This window comes from Spinacia oleracea, chromosome 5, assembly GCF_020520425.1.
Source record: "Spinacia oleracea cultivar Varoflay chromosome 5, BTI_SOV_V1, whole genome shotgun sequence".
Taxonomy (NCBI): domain Eukaryota; kingdom Viridiplantae; phylum Streptophyta; class Magnoliopsida; order Caryophyllales; family Amaranthaceae; genus Spinacia; species Spinacia oleracea.
Window position 1 is genome coordinate 2691619 of NC_079491.1, and position 22070 is coordinate 2713688.

The 22070-nt window shown below is 37.1% G+C and overlaps 2 protein-coding genes across 3 annotated transcripts; one reads left to right on the forward strand and one right to left on the reverse strand.

Annotated features, from left to right (window-relative positions):
* Positions 1-3875: 3875 nt before the first annotated feature.
* Positions 3876-8359, forward strand: LOC110784061 (putative disease resistance protein RGA3). The gene is made up of 3 exons (XM_021988462.2): positions 3876-4693; positions 5529-7965; positions 8141-8359. Exons 1-3 carry the CDS (start codon positions 4063-4065, stop codon positions 8238-8240), a joined length of 3168 nt encoding a protein of 1055 aa, XP_021844154.2. The 5' UTR covers positions 3876-4062; the 3' UTR covers positions 8241-8359.
* Positions 8360-8755: 396 nt separating this feature from the next.
* On the reverse strand, positions 8756-21961 carry LOC110784049 (disease resistance protein RGA2). Of its 2 annotated transcripts, none has more exons than XM_021988457.2 (4): positions 21740-21961; positions 19303-19978; positions 15795-18166; positions 8756-10299 (listed from the first exon to the last, which is right to left on the reverse strand). In XM_021988457.2, exons 2-4 carry the CDS (start codon positions 19943-19945, stop codon positions 10261-10263), a joined length of 3054 nt encoding a protein of 1017 aa, XP_021844149.1. In that variant the 5' UTR covers positions 19946-19978; positions 21740-21961; the 3' UTR covers positions 8756-10260. The 2 variants fall into 2 exon arrangements, with proteins under 2 accessions (XP_021844149.1, XP_021844146.1); XM_021988454.2 differs by having other exon boundaries at positions 15795-18277; positions 21740-21960.
* Positions 21962-22070: the final 109 nt, after the last annotated feature.

Genomic DNA, 22070 nt, shown 5'->3' on the forward strand with positions numbered 1-22070 from the left:
TTTCTCATGGCTTTAATTAGACTTGTACTTTGTCCTTCTCACATGGCTCTATAAAATGTATAAAATAAATCCATTGACGTAGTTATCTTCTCTAATTTGATTTATTTTCCATAATTTAATAAATAGAATAAATAAATAAAAGGTCACATAATTTTATTAACACAACTATAGGCCATGATTCTACCCACATCTCACCAAATGCTATGAATGAAAACTTTATAGCACGTATGACTATTTAATTACAATTAATGGGACAGATTATTACTATTTACTATTTAATCTAGTGAAAATGATTGTATCTCGAAACCAAGAGGTTGTAGAATTAATCTTCACTTGGGGCACTGGAGTGGTGATTCCTTGACCCGGCTCATCCCTCACTTTAGAGGTTAAATTCGGGTCGAGGCGGGCTTTAACGCAAAAAATCATGCCTAGATCAATAAAATTGGTGCGGGCTTTTCGAACTGGGCTGGAATTTTGGTTTAAAACGCATATTTTGGGGTCCCCAAACAGAACTTTTTTGGGCCGGGTCGAATTGGGCCAACGGGCCAAGCCATAGCTGATTAGGTTTACCCCACTTTCAAGGAGTTTTGCCCTTCAAGTCTCCAACACGAGTTGGGTTAACCTATGTGCGGATTCGACCTGATAAAACATCTTTTCCTTGCCTACTAAAAGTAACAACTGACGGGTCAATAATATTAAACAATAACGGATATAATACTCCATCTTTAATACGACTAATTATATATGTATAGGATGTAGATTAAGATGGTGAGGACACAATCATGTGTAGTGATGGTTCAAGAACAGTAATTATGTTATCAAACATCTAATCCTTATGTTTATCTTACCGATTAATGATGATGGCAAGTGTACTTGTAGTTGTACCCATAATCAATATTCTGAAATGTTGTCCAATATTTCATTTTAAAATTATCAACTTTTGCAAGATACATCCAATTAAGTACGGAGTACTTGGTATCATCACAATACTTCTTTCGTGTTTTTTTTTTTTTTTTTTTGGGTTCTACTCACTTTTATTTTCATCTTGTTTCGAGTGTAAATAATTCCTAAAAAGATATGATATGGGCGTGTTCGGCGGTAGCGTTTGAGGTAGCGGGTAGCGTTTTGACCTAGTCAAGACGCTACTTGTAAAATTTGTAAGTGTTTGGTAAAGTAGCGATTTAGGTAACGGTTAGCGGTTGAGGTAGCGGTTGGGTAGCTTTTGTCAAACGTTAAAATTAGTAGCGTTTAAGGTAGCGGGTAGCGTTTGACAAATTTATAATAAAGTTATAAATAATATTCTTGCTTTTATTTATATTTTTATAATATCAACCGCTACTTTTACCGAACACTCATATTAGTTACCGCTACTTTGACAGCTAACCGTTACCCGCTACTATTCACCGCTACTCGCTACTTTAACCGCTACCCGCTACTCAACCGCTAACCGCTACCCGCTACCGCTAATTTTGCCGAACATGACCATATGTCTGTGTTGAAGCGAATTTGGGCCTGACTGACAGGTGAGCACCTGCGAAACATGAACTTGCCCTGGGATTTTTCGAGAAAATCTTCTTCGATGCCTAAGTTAGCAAGTGCACGGAGATGATAATAATTCTCAGTAAGATTACTAAGATATCCGAGTATAATAAATAAATGTCAAGTACCTTGTCATAATGGAGAATATCACGTATTTATAGTAGCTTTTAACTCTTAGCATTTGGGCTGTGCGGCTTCTGGGCCTAGCGAATTGGGCCATAGCGCCATCTTTGTATTTAGCCTTGGAGTCGCGTTTTTTGGATTCCTTTTGCGACTTGGGCTTCCAGCTTGTTCAGGCCTCAACGTAAATGGGCCCAAAGTGGGGGAAGCATTTAAATATCAAGCTAGTTTAGTATGAAGTACAACTTACCATTGAACAAACTAGCAAGAAAGTTAATTAGCTTAAAATTTTAAGTGACATTAATTTAATGGTTAACTTTGCATTTGGAGTTAGCTAGCTCTAGTCAGATTACTCTGGAGATGGAGATGGAGATGGAGATGAAGATTCCTAATCTCCACTACAGGTTTTGATATGTCAACTTTCTTACCTTTTCTAGAAAACGTGCATATAATATTTAACGGTTACATTGAGGAGTACACTACAAGAAATTGTACTATTAACGACGGGACATCCCGTCGCGAAAGGCCAATAATCGTTGATTAACGACGGGATTTCCTGCCGCGAACCCGTCATAAAAGGGGGGCGTCGTTAATAGAAAATCCCGTCGTAAATTCGTCGTAAACCCGTCATAAAAGACATCTGCGACGGTTATTCCCGTCATTGTTTGATTGTTTGCCCCGTCGCAAAAGGATTTTGCGACAGGATTTTTGACCCGTCGTAATTAGGTTGTCGTTGAAGATACAAATTCTTGTAGTGGTACTAGACTACTAGTCAATATGTTTCTTACATTGAGAAATAAAACAAATTAGATATTGACTTAATGGTTAAAACTTAAGATTGAAAACGTTATATGACAGGTCACGTTCGAATTCTATTTCCGTATTTGTAATTGTATTGACTTTTTACGGGTGTTGGGGGTAGAGCTGTAAAAAACTGACCCGATCCGAAAATCCGATCTGAACCGACTGAACCCATAACCGACCATGACCCAAAATTTTGGTAAAACAGGTAATCCAAAACCCGACATGTTTCCGACCCGAAAAAATCGATAACCGACTTTAACCCGGTGTTGTATGACCCTAGCACGACACCCTACACCCGACCGGAAGATGATCGATAACCGAACTGATCCGACCGAACAATGATCCGAACCCGATTCAATACCCGACCTGCCAATGACCTTAACCCGACTTTTACCACATAACATGTTAGTGACTCGACCTGTGGAGTAAATATTTTACGCTTGAGTATTTTGAGATGACCAATCAGTTATTGACTCGGTCTTAACCTGTGTTTGAGAGTGAACACAATCTGAATTTTAACCAACTCGAAAATTATCCGATTCGAACTTGTCCTCAAACCCGAGATTAGCTGCTACAAACCTGACTATATAAGATCCAACATGACTGGACCCGAACCCAACTTCCACCCGAATGAAAAATTCTCGATATGACCTGCTCGGAAATTAAGCCAACCAAACCCAACCTGCATCCAAGTGATAAACTAACCCGACACAATCCGAAACTCGAGATGACTCAATCCGAACTCAACCCGATGATCTGTTTTGACATCTCTAGTTGGGGGGTAGGCCGGTAGCTATCTAAATTCAAGTCAAGTGGGACTTGTAACTTGTAACTTGTACGACTAAACGTAACACAACCTGGCCCACCAAACTACCCAACTATGACTTCAAGGTCTTCAACCACCAATTATTCAATGATCCATAAATCAAATATGAATAAAAAAATTTGCCAAATACAACCTAATAAAGTTTTCAATTTATCAATTACAAACTCAAATTTCTAATTTTGCCAATTACAACCTTAAACTTATACATGCATTTTAAATTACAATCCGGAGTTATTTGCCGGAAAAATTCACCGTAAGATGATGTCATAATGTTATTAAAAATAATAATTACATAATTTCTATTAAAAAAAATCGATAAATAAGAATTAAAACCAAAAAGAATAAATCGAACTTTTTTTTTATATATAGATATTATATACTTCGTATTTTTTTTAATAACGTTATGACATCATCTTCCGGTAATTTTTGTCGGAAAATGATTTTGGGTTGTAATTTAAAATAGATTTATAAATTTAAGGTTGTAATTGACAAAATTAGAAATTTAAGGTTGTAATTGACAAATAGAGAACTTTATTAGGTTGTATTTGATAAATTTTCCATGAATATATGATGCGATCACATTTGACTCAAAATGTCCTCCCCTGTTTTCTTCTCCCTTTCACACCACCTTCACTTTCTCAAAAACACTCAATCTTCTCTTTGTTACTTTCAATTCAATTCAATTAAGCAAACCAAAAACCAAAAACCAAAAAAAAAACACTAAACTTCTGATCTTGAACTTTGTAGAGTCTGACAATCTGAAAAGGGAAAAAATGAGTGGAATTATGGAAAATGCAGTAGGCGGTCTAATCGCATCAGAAACTCACGGTATACTCGCAAGATTACTGTCACGAATTAGCGAAGAAATCAAACTGGGGTTGAGTTTTAACAGAGAATTACAACAACTTGAAACTCAACTCACAACATTAAGTTTATTATTACAATCTACTTCCTTTCAATCCAACAACAACAACCTTTTACTGGTTAATTGGCTCAACAAAGTTAACAACATAGCCTATGATGCAGACGATTTACTCGACGAGTGTTCATATGAAGCTCTAAAACAGAGTACTCTAACCAGAAAAGCTAAACACAAGCTTAAAGATCGAGTTAGTTTTCCCTTTTCGCGCCATTTTATGGCACGAAGAGTAAGAGAGATGAGGAAATTGATAGAAAGTGTGTATTGTGATGCTAAGAAACTTGGAGTTAAACCTATTAAGGTTGTTAATGGTGATAATAGTTCTGAGATTGAAGATGGGAAGATACAACAAAATCGGCGAAAATGGGTGGATGATCAGTTTCTTGTTGGAAGGGATGATGATATAACTCGGATTATGGAGTTGCTATGTCATCCAAGTAATAATACAAGAGATCTTACTGTCGTTGGAATTGTTGGCTTGGCTGGTAATTTCACTACTCAATATTACATTTTTTTTTGCTTACTCATAATTTTTTTCATACTTTGGTTAAATTATATTATATGAACAAAACATATGATTAGGGATTTAGGGGTAACAATAGGTTTCGATTCCAGAACCGTAACAGGTTTTGGTTTCGATTTAGGGTACCCTGAATTATTGTGCACCCCTGCATATGATCACCTTAATTAGCTTACTCATTCCGTATGTTTTTAGGAGTTATATGACATGTTGATCGGTACGACTATTAAGGAAAAATAGTTGAATTTGATATAATAATGATGTAAGTGAAATAGTTGACAGTAAAGAAAAATAAAAATACACAAGTGGGGTGTAAAAGTTACAAAAAGAATGGAATTATTTATGATTTAAGTGGGATCATAAAAATAATAAACAATTGAGGAGTGGGCGTAAAAGTAAGACTTCTAGACAAATACGGCTAGAAACCGTAGATGTGACTCCAGAAAACTATAGAGGGAGTATTTTTTAAAATTTTATATCAAATGCCCAATTAGTTGTTCTACAAAAGAAAATCTCTCAAGATTTAAGACAAAATAAAGTGGTTGTTACTATATGTGCACCATGCTTTTCTATTGGTTTAAATGACATATTTATTGACTTTCATTCTCATTTTTTGGTGGGTTTGAATGATGTGTCAACAAATTAATGGTGGCGTACATGTAACATTTTCCAAATAAAATGGCATGTTCTATTGTTCTACAAATTGAAACTTTTGTTTTAAAAAAATGAAAATGGAAATACTTTTGTTAAAATAAATAATAATGGATTATTTACACACTCTATATGTTAATGATATATAGGCTTAGGAAAGACGGCATTGAGCAAACGAGTTTCCAAGGCAAAACAAGTGATGGAATGCTTCAATTCCCATGTTATTTGGCTAGTTGTTTCTTACACCTTTGATCAAACAGACATTTTGAAGAAAATGGTTCAACTCCTTTACAAAGAAGCTTCAAATTTGTCAGATAGTCTAGCAATAGTTAAAAAACTTCAAGAAAAGCTAAACGGAAAGAGGTACTTACTTGTACTAGATGATGTTTGGGATACATTTGATTGGGAACCATTTAGGTGTGCTTTGCAAGAGATAGGTGGATCAAAAGGTACTAGCATGTTAGTGACTTCGCGAGCCAAAAATGTGGTGGCAAAGATGGATACATATGGTGAAATAGCCTTACAAAAGGCGGCCATCTATCAAATAAAAGGGTTGAATGAGTACGATAGTTGGTCATTATTGGTGGCCAGAATGAGGGGTGATGACAACCTAGTAGCCGCGAGTGGTGAGGGATATGTTATAGCAAAGAGGATGATGAAGAAATGTGGTGGTGTTCCTTTAGCTATTAGAGCACTTGGGGACTTGTTAAGGGATCAAAGTATAAAGAAGTGGAGAGAAATTGAGGAAAGTGATGTTTGGGGTAAGGAAGATAAACTTGGGATTTTGCCTTCATTGAAACTAAGTTTCCATTACTTGCCAAACATGGGTTTGAAAAGATGTTTTTCCTATTGTGCCATTTTCAAGGAAGATGAGGTGATTGAAGGGGAGAAGTTGATTCAGTTGTGGATGGCTCAAGGGTTTTTGCAACATAGTGATAAAATGGAGCTTATTGGGAAAGAGTACTTGTACATTTTGTTAAATAGTTCTTTCTTCCAAGAAGCTGAATTTGATGAGTTTGGGAGTGTTGAAACGTTTAAGATACATGATCTTGTATTGTCTCTTGCTCGTGTTGTTGCTACTGATCTCGAGTTGTTGAATTTGGGAGAGAAGAAGATACATGATGATCGTTCTACTACTGCCACATTCTGTAAGAAGTTCCGTACATACTATTACAGTCAACAGTCCTTTTATCAGCGGCTGTATAAAAGCTTAAAATTCATAAGTCTGTCTAAGAACTTAAGGGTGTTATGTTTGTGTAACCTAGGACTTAAAGAGTTACCAGAGTCGGTGAGTTGTTTAAAGCATTTGAGGTACCTAGATATCTCCGGGAACGAATTCGTGACACTTCCAAAGGTGATCACTAAACTTTACCACTTACAAACATTGAGGGTTTTGTCTAATGGTACATTATATGGAAGCAAACACTTCCCTATTGTTACAAAAGAAGTTGGTAATTTAGTAAATCTAAGGCACATTTGTGCAGGAAAGTACCAAGAAATCGGGATCCCGGTTGGTTTAGGTCGTTTGAGTGCCCTACAAACTATACCAACAATCGATTTGAGAGAAGATTGGGGTGGTAGATTAAGTGAGTTAGGTTCATTGAGTAAACTTAAGGGTACATTGAAAATCCAAGGTTTAGAATGTGTAAATGGCGTTGAAGAAGCACAAACTCTTAACTTAAGAAGGTTGTTGAGTGTTGATAGGTTAATCCTAAAATGGTCAATAACTCTAGGTAAATCATCATCATCATCATACCATATGAATGAAATCCTGGAAGTGTTACAACCCCATGAGAATCTATCAACTCTTGAAGTTTCATTTTACGGTGGCACGATTCTCCCTTTCTGGTTTACACTATACAATCTCGTATCTTTGAAACTGAATCACTTTACACACGCCGAGGGAAATCTCACCCTGGAAAACCTCCCCAGTTTGAGGTTTCTGTCAGTAAAAAATTGTTACTGGTTGAGTATTACATTTCCAATACACGGGTTCAACTCCTACTGCAGACACCTTGAAGAACTGATAATAGATGGTAGCAACATTGATAATCTTCCAGATCTTTCGCCATTAACACACCTTCGTGTTCTAGTTCTTGCATCATGTCAGGGCGGAAGCAACAGAAGAAGGAACAACAGGATTGAGCTAACAGGGTTAGCTAGTCTGACACGTTTAACAACTTTATATACTGATGAATTATTACCAGCAGACTTGTGTAAAAACAGTCCTGTTTGCTCGTCTCTTCTTCGAATGGATTTGGCATGTACGGAGTTTTTGTGTGATGACAGTTCTCTTTGCTCGTCTCTTCCTCAGCAGATTCAACATTTAGTAGGATTGCAGAGTCTGGGAATAAGTGAATTTGAGTGTCTCGAATTGTTACCGGACTGGTTAGGGAAATTAACGTGTCTTAAGACGTTGAGGCTTGTTTCGTTGCCGAAATTGAAGCGTCTTCCTTGTCAAGATGTTATGCAACGTCTGCGTAGTTTGCAGTATTTACAGGTTAGAGGATGTCCATTGTTGGAGGAACAACTTAGCTCAAAGAATGGAGAGTTGTTCAAAACTACCCGTTTGCTAGATGTTAACTGGTATGTTCTCCTATTCTAGTACCAGCTTTATTTATTTTTTACTAGATTACGTCTCGTGCACGCACTGATATTTTAAAATTATTATTTGACCATCTTTTACAAAATATTTGAGTTTCTCTTTTATGTTTCTTAATTGCAAGATGGAAAGAGTACTGATGTATTTTTGGGCATGTAGGTTGAATACACAGAGGGAGGCGTCATCATCAGTTGAACGATCATTTGTGCAGGGTATATTTAACGTAATATCTGAAAACAATATCAGATTCTCAATATAATTTATATAAACGAATTTGAACTTGTATAAGACGAAACACATGAGAAAGTTTACATTATACTCCGCACTCCGTTCTAAATGATTTTAGTCACTAAATAATCTTGTTTTGACTTTTTTCAACCAGATTGTTTCACTATGAAAAATAGTATAGATTACAAATTTGCATTAGACTTTACATAAATCTTGGCATTAGTGATATATTTAATACAATTTGGTTCATTTAAATTGTGAAGGAGATACTATAGACTATTCTATAAAGGGACACCAAAAGATTACTTACTAATATGATGTCAAGGAGTTCTCTTATGCAACACAGATTCAAAACATGGTAATAACCTGGTCAAAGGCTGTCTTGATTGGTGAAAACTTAAAAAGTAAGAAATGTTACAAAATTCATGTTTGCCTCAATAAAATTACTCCGATAATAAACGATATGAAGAAAGAGGAAAACGATTATGATAAATTACATCGGGCCAAACACAAGCCCATATCCGTCTGACCACATACGGAGTACAATTCAAGCAGAATTTCATCCTCCCTCTATTTCTTCAATGTGAGAAAGTTGGTTTCAATTCGATTATTTTACAACAAATAATAACATTTCCATATACAACTTTTACAAGAAGCAAAAATTTAGTAAAAGCAAAGCAATCAAAGACTGGTACAAAGGATATGGTAAGAGTAGAGATTTCCCGCGGAGGCGAATTAAAATACACCACTCTCTCCTCTTGGCCAACACCTATATTAGCTAATCTATCCGCTACTTTATTTCCTTCCCTATAACAATGAATAATACGAAAATCCTGCAAAAAATCAGAATGTGGAAACATTCTCCACCTTGGTGGTCTGCATTCTGTAGCACTTCAACACATGCTTGGTTATCCATCTGTAGCTCTAGCTTTTGCACTCCCCAATTATTTGCCATTTCAATGCCTATAGCTGCAGCTGCCAGCTCTGCACGGAAGGCAGTACATGCTCCAAAGTTAGCTGAGAAAGCTCGAATGAAAGTGCCACTGCAGTCACGAAGTAATCCCCCCCCCCCCCCCCCCCCCCACCTGCTAGATTGAGAGTGCCTCTAGATGCTCCATCTGTGTTCAAAGTGACCCATCCCAGAGGGGGTGCTAACCAACGAATGTATGCTTCTCTCCTTGTGCCATTTAGAGTGCTCATGTTTGCATTGTTACATTCCATTAGGGAGTTCCAAGTTTCTTTTAGTCTCGCCTGAATGAAGGCCCCTGTGTCAGTTGGAACTTCATTGTGACGACCAAAAACTATGCAATTCTCCATTGCCAATTCCACCATAGAGTTAAAGCAAAGTAAGTTGGCCATTTTTCTGAATAATTCGTTCCTTCAGCCTTGAGATTTGTCACTATCCAGTTCTGTAGATTCCCAGTGAAGAAGGCAGTGTGACTGGCAGGTTCACCAACGCTAGCCCAAATGCTTCGAGCTGCCCTGCAGTCACGAAGGAGGTGAATAAGGTCTCGTCCTGGTCATGAGTGCAGCGTGGGTCATCAGCAAGGTGGCGATGCACTCTATTAGTATTGCAGAGGATACGGTTGTGCAAGGCTAGCCATAAGAAGGTACGCACTCTTTGTTGAGCAGGTACCTTCCAAGCTAAATCCCATTGGGGATGTGAAGGGATTGCTTCATCTTCTCTCATAATACGTAGTGCATATTTGATAGAGAAACCCCCTTTAGTAGAGCCCTTCCAGTACCTAAGATCCCCACTGTCTGAGTTCTCTACCAGTTGATGAGCTGCAATCTGTTTAAGAGTATGTGCAGGAAGCAGGTTTGCAAATGTATCCCACATCCAACCAGACCCAACTGCCCACATTTCTTCTACAGTTGCCCCGTCTAAGTCCTCTGGTATCTGCATTGTTGCGAGCTCGGAGACACACATCAGTAGCCCAACAGTGATCCCAAAACAAGGTGTTACGACCATTACCAACTGCCACTTAATTTATGTACGGGCTTTCCCTCTTTTGCACCCAAAAAAAAACAAAAACAAAGGATATGGTTCATCAGCAGATGACGCAAGCATCTGGGTTTATTTCTTGAACCTACATTCCAAAATAATGTGTCATTAGCCTTAAAATGCTAAAACCTGAAAAATGTCCATTTTGACCAAAATTACTAACTGTCTCATAATCCAGTTTCACCTGAATAACTTTGTTTATTATGTGATGTTACTCAGAAGTCAGAACATATGCTTTGTATTTCCTTTCTTTAAAATTTGCAACATAGGAGTAGCAAAGATTAAAGGACAAACTGACAAAGTCAAAGTTGTGTTTTGACAAACGTAAAAGTCTAAATGTTACGAGTATTAAGAACGAAAGGAAATGTTTTTATACAGAGAGAAAGTTATAAACACCACACTGAGATTTAAAGGTTAAACGGGGGGTTTTAAAATCCAGTGGCATGTTATGTCAAACTAATCAAAACCGGAGGGCGGAGGCTATGGGAGAATGTGTTTACCATTACCACACCCTGTTGGAATATTGCTTCAAATTTGTAGTTAACTAGTTCCTAGTGTTTAGGAACATGCTTTAGTTTGTGTTAGTGTTAGTGTGGTTCTCACTAAATATGATCATGGGATTGTTTTTCCTATTTTTATAGTAGTAAGTAGTTATATTGTCTTGTTAGTTATATATAGCTTCTTCTTATATACATTCAAAGTGGAATGAATATAGCAACTAGTTTCTATTTTTTGCTATTCTATTTCCCCTCTCTTCTTTAATTTTTTAGTTCAACATGGTATCGGAGCAAAATCCAGGTAGATCCTGAGGAAGTAAACCAAAAAACAAAGATTAAACCAAAAAAAAATTATGAAAAAAGGTAAGGTAAGAGATAAGACACCATCAGCCTTGTAGTCAATTGTTTCTTCACTAGTAGGGGAGAGGAAAGTGGAGATAAAAAGAGTCCCGCTTAGAATAATGTGAAGCAATGAGAAAATGCCCGAGGAAACACAAGTCAAATTAATGGCTTACAATAAGTTACAATGGTGTAATGAAGGATGCAAAGGGTCATTTCATCCAATCGGCAGTGGATGATGAATATTTTTCACAAAATGGTGGAAAGATTATTAAAAAAAGAAAATGTTGATGATGATTATGTGCATCATGGTGAAGAGAAGTGCTTCTTCACAAGGTAGTGCGGGAGAGAGGTGCTCCAAAAATATGGTGTTGGAGATAACGTGTATCAACAAAATTGCGTAACCGGTGATAATGTGTCTCACGAAATTGGAGGTGAGTGTGGTCATGGCAAAGGAAATTTTCGAGGATGACAAGTAGGAGCAAACAAATTGAGTTTTTGCTTCAAATATGGAAGAGAAGAGCAAACTCTTCGATCATGGTATTTGTTGATCTTGACAATTCAACAATCGAGATTAAATATTGATTTGTGTAAGTGTACAACCTTAGGCATGAGTCCATATATGGAAAAATGGATAATTAGTTGTCGGCAAATGGAAGAATCATTGTAACCAAATTGGAAGCAAGGGAGTGTGTTGGAATATTGCTTCAAATTTGTGTTTAATTAGTTACTATTGTTAAGGAACATGAGTTAGTTTGTGTTAGTGTGGTTCTCCAATAAATATGATCATTGGATTATTTTTCCGATTTCACAAATTCTTATTTATAAGGAGTGTACAATAAATATTGTACACCGAAGTAAAAGTTAACTCGAAACACTTAAAAGTTACACTTATATAGGTAAAAGTTATCTACATTTTAGTGATAAAATTTTTCATTTAAAAAGTATTTTTCAAACTCGCGAATAATGCATAAAATTAATCATTTAACCTTTTAACATGTTTATCTATCAAATTTTTTTCCATAATATAAAGGTTAACCAAAACATAATAAAAGTTACAAAAAACTAGGTAAAAGTTACAAAAAATCTGGATAAAAGTTAATTTAGTGTACAATAAATTTATTGTACACCTTGTGCATGCAAGACCGTTTGTTCCTATTTTATAGTAAGTAGTTATTTTGCCTTGTTAGTTATATATAGCTTCTTAACTGTGAGTGTCGGATATGTGGCATTCATTGCCGGTCACAAACCCGGATAAAGGAGGGTCGCGGTACGTTGGTGGTGGCCAACGTAAAAACTAGGTCACCATGACATGAATATCGGGGGGGGAGGGGGTCCCCTTCTCAGCGACGCGCTACACCTCTTAAGCCCGGGTGTAGTGTAAAATGTGCAAGGGGCTAAGGGTTGCTAGGTCGTCGCCCAGAAACAGTGCGCCACCCCTAAGGATGGTGTTAAATATGCAAGGATGCGTTACACTTCCTAGGCCTGGCGTAGTGGAAAATATGAGAGGGTTGCTAGGTCGTCGTCCGGAAACGGCGCGCCACCCGAGGGTGGTGTTAACTATCCAAGGTTTCATGGTAAGGGCAAGGATAGTAGGATGCATTTTGGGACTTTGAACTTGGCTCTTTGACTGGAAAATCAGTCAAATTTGTAGAGGTTATGAAGAGGAGGAGAATTAACATATTATGTTTGCATGAGACCAAGTGGGTTGAAACAAGGCAAGAGAAATAGCTCCATGAGGTTATAAGCGTTGGTACTCGTGAAAAGCTAGGGGTAGGAATGGGGTCGGTATCCTATGACTGAGAATATTAATTATGTAGTGGATGTGTCCCGAAAGAGTGGTCGAATTATGAGTATTAAGCTTGTGATAGGGGATAAAGTTGTAACTATTGTCAGTGTCTATGTACCACAAGTAGAACTAGATACTTCAACTAGACAAGAATTTTGGGAGGATTTGGAGGAAGTGGTGCAACACGTCCCTAGAAGTGAGAAACTAATCATTGGTGGGGATCTCAAAGGACATGTAGGCTCGAGTCGCGATGGATTTGAAAGAATTCATGGGGGTTTTGGTTATGGGGATATGAATGAAGCGGAAAATACTATTTTGGATTTTGCATTGGCATACGACTTAGGTATAATGAACACTTGGTTCGAGAAAAGACACTCTCACCTAGTAACCTATAGGAGTGGAGGTAAGCGAGTCAAATCGACTTCTTTTTAGTAAGGAATGCTTTGAGAAAGTGCTACATTGATTATAAGGTGATCCGTGAGAGTACATCAACCCAACATAGACTTAGACTTGTGATTCTCAATTTTCGAGGTAAAAATTATACAAGGAAGAGAAGACCACTAGTGGAGCATAGGATCAAGTGGTGTAAACTTCAAGGGGAGCACCAACTAAAATTCGTAGAAAAGATGGCGAGTGAAGGTATTTGGGCCGATGATATAGATTTGGATATAGACTCATTATGGACAAAAATGGAGCATACCATAAAGGAAGTGGCGAAAGAAATCCTAGGACAATATAAAGGAAGCATGCCGCCAAGTAAAGACACCTCTTGGTGGAACGAAGATGTGTGACTAGCTATAAAGAGCAAAGGAGAATGCTATAAGAGAGTTGAGTAAATGTAGAAGTGCTGCGAACTACGAGAAGTATAAGGAGGCTGAAAGGGAAGCAAAGAAGGTCGTAAGAGAGGCTAGAGCAAAGGTGAATTAGGATCCTTAAGCAAGATTGGATACAAATGAAGGGCAAAAGGACATCTATAGACTTGCTTGAATGAGAAATAGAAAGACGCGAGACATCAGAAGGATTAAATGTGTGAAAGATGTTGATCAAAAAGTTTTGGTGAGAGCTAAGGAAATAAAGGATAGATGGAGGTTCTACTTTGATAATCTATTCAACAGGGATCAAGGACGCGAGATTGGAGATACAAATATCCCTCGGGATATGGTTAACCGAGAGTTTAGGCGAAGAATTCAAAAGAGAGAAGTTGAAATGACATTGAAATATGGGACTCGAGAGGCAGGGGCCCGACGGCATACCTATCGAAGTCTGGAGATTCTTTGGAGAGAGAGGGGTTGAATGGTTAACAACTCTTTTCAACAAGATCTTAGGGAAGTAATAGGATGTCATTAGAGTGGAGGAAAAGTACTATCATCCCCTTGTACAAGAACAAGGGTGATGTCCAAGAATGTGCCAACTATCGAGGAATCAAACTAATAAGCCATACTATGAAACTTTGGGAGCGAATTATGGAGCAAAGACTAAGGAGAAGTGTGAAGATATCAAAGAACCAGTTTGGATTTATACCCGGGAGATCTACTATGAAAGTCATTCATCTTACAAGACAACCAATGGAGAATTATCGAGATAAGAAGAAGGATTTACATATGATTTCCATTGATTTGGAGAGGGCGTATGATAAGGTACTTAGAGAAATTATTTGGTGGGTTTTAAGTAGGAAAGGAATTTCGCTGAAGTATATTGATATCATCAAGGACATGTATGAGGGAGTTAGCACGAGTATGCGAACTAGTGTTGGTAAGACCGAAGAGTTCCCCATTACGAGTGGAGTACATCAAGGTTCTGCAACTTAGCCCGTTACATGGACGAATTGACGAGGTCAATTCAAGACGGTATACCCTGGTGCAAGATGTTTGCAGATGATATTGTGTTGATTAATGAAACAAAAGAAGAAGTGGAAAGTAAGTTGGAATTAAAACTTTGGAATCTCGAGGTTTTAGGCTGACTAGAAACAAGACGGAATATATGGAGTGTAAATTTAATGGAGTCCAAAACAGAGAGACAGGGGCGATTACCTTAGAAGGGAAGATAGTCCAAAAGTTCTGAAATCTTCCGCTATTTAGGATCCATTATCTAAAAGGATGGAAAATATGGCGTTGGATAGGATAGAGTGGAGGGAGAGAAAATACGTTGATGACTTGATTTGACTTATATATCTGCCATTTTGACCCTCTTAGTTTACTTCTTGCGTTTTGCAAACCTTTTTCGTTGAACTTTCTTTACATTTTTTCCCCTCTAACCTTTTCATTAGTTTCCCCCACAAAACTTTTTTTCCTCTCCGTTTTTTCTTGGCTCCCTTTATATGATATTTTAAAATGTACTTATTTTATTTATCGGTCCTTATATATAATTTTTTTTTTTAACTTCACTTATTTTTCTTATCCCTTATATTATTTTTCTTTAATATTTTTTTTCCTGCTTTACTTTCATTAATTTCACTTTCTCCCGCTTCCTTGTTTATCCTTTTAACTTCTCGCTCCTTTCTTATTTGATTTGTCACAATGACGATCTTCTATGACGATTCATGTTAGCCGACCCCAAATAATTTTGGGACTAAGGCATTGTTGTTGTTGTTGTTGTTGTTGTTGTTGTTGTTGTTGTTGTTGTTGTTGTTGTTGTTGTTGTTGTTGTTATATATAGCTTCTTCTTCTTATATACGTTCAAAGTGGAATGAATACAACTAATTTCTATTTTTTGCTATTCTATTTCCCCTCTCTTCTCTTATGTTTTCAGTTCATTCACACCTGAAAGGCTGAAAGTCTGAAACGCTTTAAATTCTCTAACCCGCAATTTAGTACGCAGTTTGTGGGACAAAAGATTCAGACTTGACAACCCCTAGGATTTATAATACTCCTATAACTCAATTCTCTTAAAAAAAGTTGAAATTTAAAAAACAAGTTTAATGACAAATAAATAAAATTAGAGAAACAGAGACCATACCTGGCAATACTGTTTGCATTCTATGATATGGGCAACTTTGAACCACTCCCCTCTCCCTTCACTAAATTCTTCCTCCAGCCGGGGACAATGTTTCACCCGAAAAGTTTGCAAGTTGGAGAGTCTTCTCATACCGTCTCCAGTAGGTAGATGCATCAGGTTGGGAATGGAAACAAGTTCCAATTCTCTAAGAGATGTCAATTTTACGAGCCAATCTGGTAACGTTACTAGATTCTCAAACTCTCGAATCTTCAAAACTTGCAGTGCCGCAAAATGTTGAACCTGAACAGGAAGGCTTCTGCTATAATCATTTACCAATTCTAGTTTACAGAGGGATTGGCAAACGGGACTATCTTCGCTCAAGTCTCTAGGTAGTATTGCATCAGTTCGCAGTTCTTTTAAACAAGGGAGATTGGCCAGCCCTACTAGCTTCGTTCTGATCATATTCCAATGACATCTTATAATGCTTAGAGTACTAAGCTTGATCAGTGGCGACACATCTGGAAGATTTTTAATAGAAGTACTTTGTAAATTAAGTACTTCAAGCAATTTGCAGCATTGGAATCCTTGATCCGGAAATGAAATAGTCAAACCGTAACAATGTTTTACTGACAAGAACCGAACAGATTTGAGATTCTCCATGTTGAGATTTCCCTCGGCGTGTAAAAACATTAACTTTAGGGAAACGAGGTTGTTCAGCAGGGAACACCCGATGGCAGTCGTCCCTATCAACCACTGCGGTAGTCTGGTGCCGGCGTAATTTTTAACCTTAAGCATCACCAATTTATCACGGGGTTGCAGGGCTTCTAGGATTTCATTCATCTGGGGCGACTGTACTCGAATTGGAGACGAGGCTGTGACGACGAACGAAGTCCATATCAGGATTAACCTATCAACATTCAACTTGCTTCCCAAGTTTAGGCTTCTAGCTTCCTCTACACTGTTTATGTGTTCTAAACCTCGGATTTCCAGTTTTCCCTTAAGGTTATTCAATGAACCTAGCTCACATAATCTCCCACCCCAATCTTCTCTTAGATCGATGATTGGTATAGTTTGTAGAGCAGTCAAATGACACAAGCCTAAAGGTATACCAATTTCTTGGTGTCCACCACAAATGTGCCTCAGATTTACCAGATTACCAACTTCTTCTGAGAGAACGGGGAAGTGTTTCTTTTCATAGAACGTACCATTAAACTCAATCTGCAACGTTTGCAATTGGTGGAGTTTTGTGATCACTTTTGGAAGTGTCTCAAACTCATTTCCAGATATATCCAGGTATCTCAAATGTTTCAAACTACCAACCGAATCTGGTAACTTCTTCTGAGCAAGATTACACAAACACAACACCCTTAGATTCTTAGAATGCATCAAAAAATTCAAACGCATGTAGACCATTCGATGAAGTGGGTTATAGTAGTATGTACGCAACTTCTTACAAAATGTGGTGGGAAGCTCTTCTCCAAAGAGCGTAACTGATAGGTGTCGAAACTCACTTGAAGTATCATTGACCTTAATCTTTCCTTTCGAACTCACGAACTCCACCTCTCTTGAAACAACACGTGCCAGAGATAATACAAGATCGTGTATCTTGAACGTCTCCACATTTCCAAGCTCGTTCAATTCAGCTTCTTGAAACAGGGAGCTATTTAACAGGACGTACAAATACTCTTCCCCTATTAACTCCATTTTATCGCACGGTTGCAAGAAGCCTTGCGCCATCCACATTTGAATTAATTTATCCTTTTCAATGACCTCATCTTCCCCAAAAATGGCACAATAGGAAAAGCATTTTTTTAAAGCTGTGTTTGGCAAGTAATGGAAACTCAATTTTAAGGAAGGCAAAATGCCATATTTATCTTCTATCTCCCATACATCACTTTTCTCAACTTCCATCCACCTTTCTATATCATGTTCCCTTAGTAAGTCTCCAAGTGCTCTTATAGCTAGAGGAACACCACCACATTTCTTTATAATCCTCCTTGCTATCACATATTTTTCACTGGCCAATGATAAATTGCCACCACTCATTCTTGTCATGAATAAAGACCAACTATCTTCTTCATTTAGCCCCTGTAACTGATATACAGATGCCCTCTGCATAGTTCTTTCACCATTGTTGTCACAACCATATGTATCCATCTTGGCCACCACATTCCTACCCCGAGAAGTCACTAAAAGGCTAGAACCCTTTGAGCCACCAATTTCTTGCAAAGCGCATCTAAATGGTTCCCAATCAATCGTATCCCACACATCATCTAGTACAAGTAAATACCTCTTCCCGTTCAGCTTCTCCCGAAGCTTTTCTACTATTACTTGACTTTCGGACAGATTTGAAGCTTCTTTGTAAAGCAACTCAACCATTCTCTTCAAAATATCTGTTTGATTAAAGTTATGAGAGACCACAAGCCAAATAACCTGAGAATTGAAGCATTCCATCACTTCTTGGGCCTTACAAACACGTTTGCTCAATGCTGTCTTTCCTAGGCCTATTATGAACATATAGAAGGTTATATCTCCATTGTTCAATTCCATTTTTTTACTAGACATAGATGGAACACTTCATAGGATGATTAGAAAGGTACTTCAGTTAATAACTACGGTCTAAAGCTGCTCTAGCAAGAATATGGCACTAACAACTATACTATTATCCGTCAAAAGGTAGCATCATTTTTCATTAATGGAATAATTTGAAAATGTGTAATGAGAAGAAAAACAATTGAAAAGGCAGCAAAAGTATATGACAGAATAGCTTATACTATGGCCATGTTCTTTTCACCTTAAAAAAATGTTCAGAAGATAAGTCAAGTTCAATAAATAAAAAAATTTGAAGTTCTGTAGAAATAATTTAAGTTCAGCAAAATTAAATAAGTTAAGTTCAGCAAAAAATAAGTTCAGTTAGAAAAATTCAGTAATTTCAATGAACAAATACAATATTGTGTAGTAGGTTGCTCATGGCTGTATCTTACTCAAAGTATAGGCAATTTGTATCAAATATCTGCATCTAACCAGAGGGCACAGCAACACCACATGCTGGTACTGTAAATTTTAACAGATATTGTAATCAAAACATGAGAGTGTGAATAACCTACAGCTTTACGAGATAAAAGGTTTCGTCTCAAAACCAATTGACAATGGAAGTAGCTCCTCGGGCTTATAGGTTATTATCTTTATGAATTTCCTTAATTCCTTTAACAAAATAAGACACACATGATACGTACTACTACCTCCGTTCCTGAAAGTTCTTTAAGTCTTTGAATATGTGTCCAGATTATGAAAACTTTGACCGTAAATTTTCACAATTACATACATGATTGGTCTCAATATGTATTTTCAGAATATCAACTTTTTATAATTTTTTGAAATACGGAATTGGATATATTAGTGGTTAAATATTGCATTGAAATCCGTGCAAATAGTAATTGTAAAGAATTTTAACGTACGGAGGTAGTAATAATTTAGGACAGTTAATAAAGAAACATGTAAAAGTTAAAAAGAGAAGGATGAAGTATACCAGCCAAGCCCACTACTCCAATGACAGTGAGATCTCTAGTAATGTTACTGGAATCGCATAACAACTTAACAAGCTGAGTTACATCCTCGTCCCTTCCTATAAGGTATTGATCATCCACCCACTGTCGCCGGTTTTGCTGTGTCCTGTCTTCTATCCAATCATGACTATTATTACCGCCAGCAGCTAATTTTATGGGTTTAAGGCCAAGGTCCTTAGCATCACCATAGATGCTAGCTATCAACTTCCTCAAATCCCTCACTCTGCGAGCCATATGGTAGCGGAATAAAGGAAAGGAGACTTCGTCTCTGAACTTGTCCCTTCTCTTTCTAGTTCTGCATCTCCGCTTCACAGCTTCATACGCACACTCGTCCAGCAAATCGTCTGCATCATATGCTGCATCATTTACCTTCTTTAGCCAATCATCTATCAGTTTGTTGTTGTTGTTGTTGGATTGAGAAGAGGTGCAGGTGCCATCTAACATCACACTCAATGTAGTGAACTGACTTTGGAGCTCCTCTAACTCTTTCCTAAAACCCCATCCGAGTTTGATTTCTTCACCGATTCGTGACAGCAATAATGCAAGCATTCCATGAGCTTCGGCGGCTAACAGACCTCCCACTGCGTTCTCCAAAATCGCGCTCATCTTGCTTTGCCGGCCTCAGATATAAACCTATAACTAAACAAAAAAAAGAAAAAAAGATTCAAACAAGGGCAAGAGCCAAGACTCAAGAGCACAAAACATATGAGAAATTCCCAAACAATCTCCATGATTGTCATTTTTTGTCAATCAAGTGACAATACAATCTCCATGATTGTCATTTTTTGTCAATCAAGTGACAATATTGTAAATTTTTGGCTGAGATGCATGGCATTTTCATTGTAAGATCAACAAAGTACTCATTAAATCTGGTCTTATTAACTCCGATGGTCATAAAAAGGACTTGCTCTCAAAAAATAAAAATATATGAGCAGGTAATCACCGTTGGTACATGAATTACGTAAGCAGCTATCCAAAATATTGTAGCTCATATGAGCAGGTAGCTCACAAAAGTGTGGAAAAGGTAAAATAAATTAAATTGTATATTAAATAAAATATTAAAAGGAGCTACAAAGTATTGTAGCCAACCAATGGGAAACATTGTAGCTAGAAATTTGATGTGGCAAATTTAGCTACACCATCTTGTAGCTAACCATTAAAGTTGCTCTTATGTACTGTAAGCATTGCATTTTCGTAATAAAATTACAACCATATAGCACTACATATATGGTGACAACTACTAATATAAACTCCATAATTATACAATAAATAACTATTCGTATAAGTCGTATTACTATACGATCAAGAACTATTATATAATTCTAGTCAACTATTTACACAAATATTTACAGTTACTCCACTTGATATGATTCGCAGGGAAGTCATGACTCATGAACAATAGTGGCTTAACTCTTATTGATATGGATTAGTTTTTTAATGGTACATGTATAATGCTCAAAGTCTAATTGATGCCAGTAGAGAAATGTAAGAACATCTCCAACGGTAAGCTAATTACTGAATTAGCTTCATGCCACATAATATTTCAATCTTTTTTTTTCCTAGTTAGTTAATACTCCAACGGTTAGCTATCATCTTGATATTTAATTTAGTCATACTCGTAATCATTGTTTTAAATTTAATTTTATTTAATACTTTCATTGGCCAATTTTAATATTCTTTCATTGGTCAATTTGCTTGGCCAAGCTAATTTCCTATTTCAACTCCAATGGTCAAGCTAATAGCTTGAGATTTCTAAAAATTACAAGCAAGTCCCTAGCTACAACCATTGGAGTTTCTCTAATAGTACTTACTTCAGTTAGTTCTACCAAATAAGCACTAGTCCGTACTTGGTACCAACTTCTTTCTCATAACTCTATCACCAACAAACAACATATACTTCTTTGTACCAAGCGACGTTACTTGCGTCCAAAATGGACTCAAGCCACTATGGGTATAGCGGAACGACTTGATTGGTACCTTCGCAAATTCGCCCAATCAATGAGATTAACTCAGACAGCTCCAAACTAATCTTTTAGCCCAAATTAAGACACAATTGACAATTGTTGAACTAATACGGAGTAATCATTTGCAATAAAAACAATCTCATAACTATTTCATTCTAAAATAATCAAATACTACATCATAGCTTTGTACAGGCTCATGAAACACAATCACTAAAAAAAATTAGCACCGCAATTAGAAAGCGGAACAGCACACTAACCCATTAATACCTACTAATATCCATTGACAAAACGCATAAATCAATCATGATTGTAATTAATCAACAAAAAAAGGAACATTAATCCAGTAATTTTGAGCAATTGAGCATTATTAGTTTGAACAACTACCCACCATAATACAACTCAGATTATGGAGAGAAAGAGAGAGAGAATAACTTACAACAACTTGAGAAGTTTGAAACGAACCCCCAAAGAATCGATAACTGGGGTCTGGAATTGACGGTGGAAGAAGGAGAAGGGTTGCCATTCGAAATTTCTTTTTTGTTTCGGAGGTTGACTGGTTGAAGACTTGATGATGGTGGCTTGAGAGGGTTGACTGGTTGAAGACGACAAACCAATTTGATTTTGCAATTTTCTGTTTTTGTGAATCAAACGGCCCTTGGATAATTTGAAAATTGAAGGTACAATTATTGTGGTCGATTAGGTTCATGAAAAAATAATGGGTTAGGTGGATCCGTGGATGGGGTAGAACCGGGTTAGAAAGTTATGAA

Excerpts from the sequence above, each read along its gene's own strand:
- LOC110784061 (XM_021988462.2), top strand. The coding sequence starts at position 4,063 with ATGAGTGGAATTATGGAAAATGCAGTAGGCGGTCTAATCGCATCAGAA. Across the intron at positions 4,694-5,528 it reads TGGAATTGTTGGCTTGGCTG|GCTTAGGAAAGACGGCATTG; the intron begins GTAATTTCACTA and ends AATGATATATAG. Across the intron at positions 7,966-8,140 it reads CGTTTGCTAGATGTTAACTG|GTTGAATACACAGAGGGAGG; the intron begins GTATGTTCTCCT and ends TTGGGCATGTAG.
- LOC110784049 (XM_021988454.2), bottom strand. The coding sequence starts at position 19,945 with ATGAGCGCGATTTTGGAGAACGCAGTGGGAGGTCTGTTAGCCGCCGAA. Across the intron at positions 18,278-19,302 it reads TGGAGTAGTGGGCTTGGCTG|GCCTAGGAAAGACAGCATTG; the intron begins GTATACTTCATC and ends TGTTCATAATAG. Across the intron at positions 10,300-15,794 it reads AATGCAAACAGTATTGCCAG|GTTCAAGAAATAAACCCAGA; the intron begins GTATGGTCTCTG and ends TTTGGAATGTAG.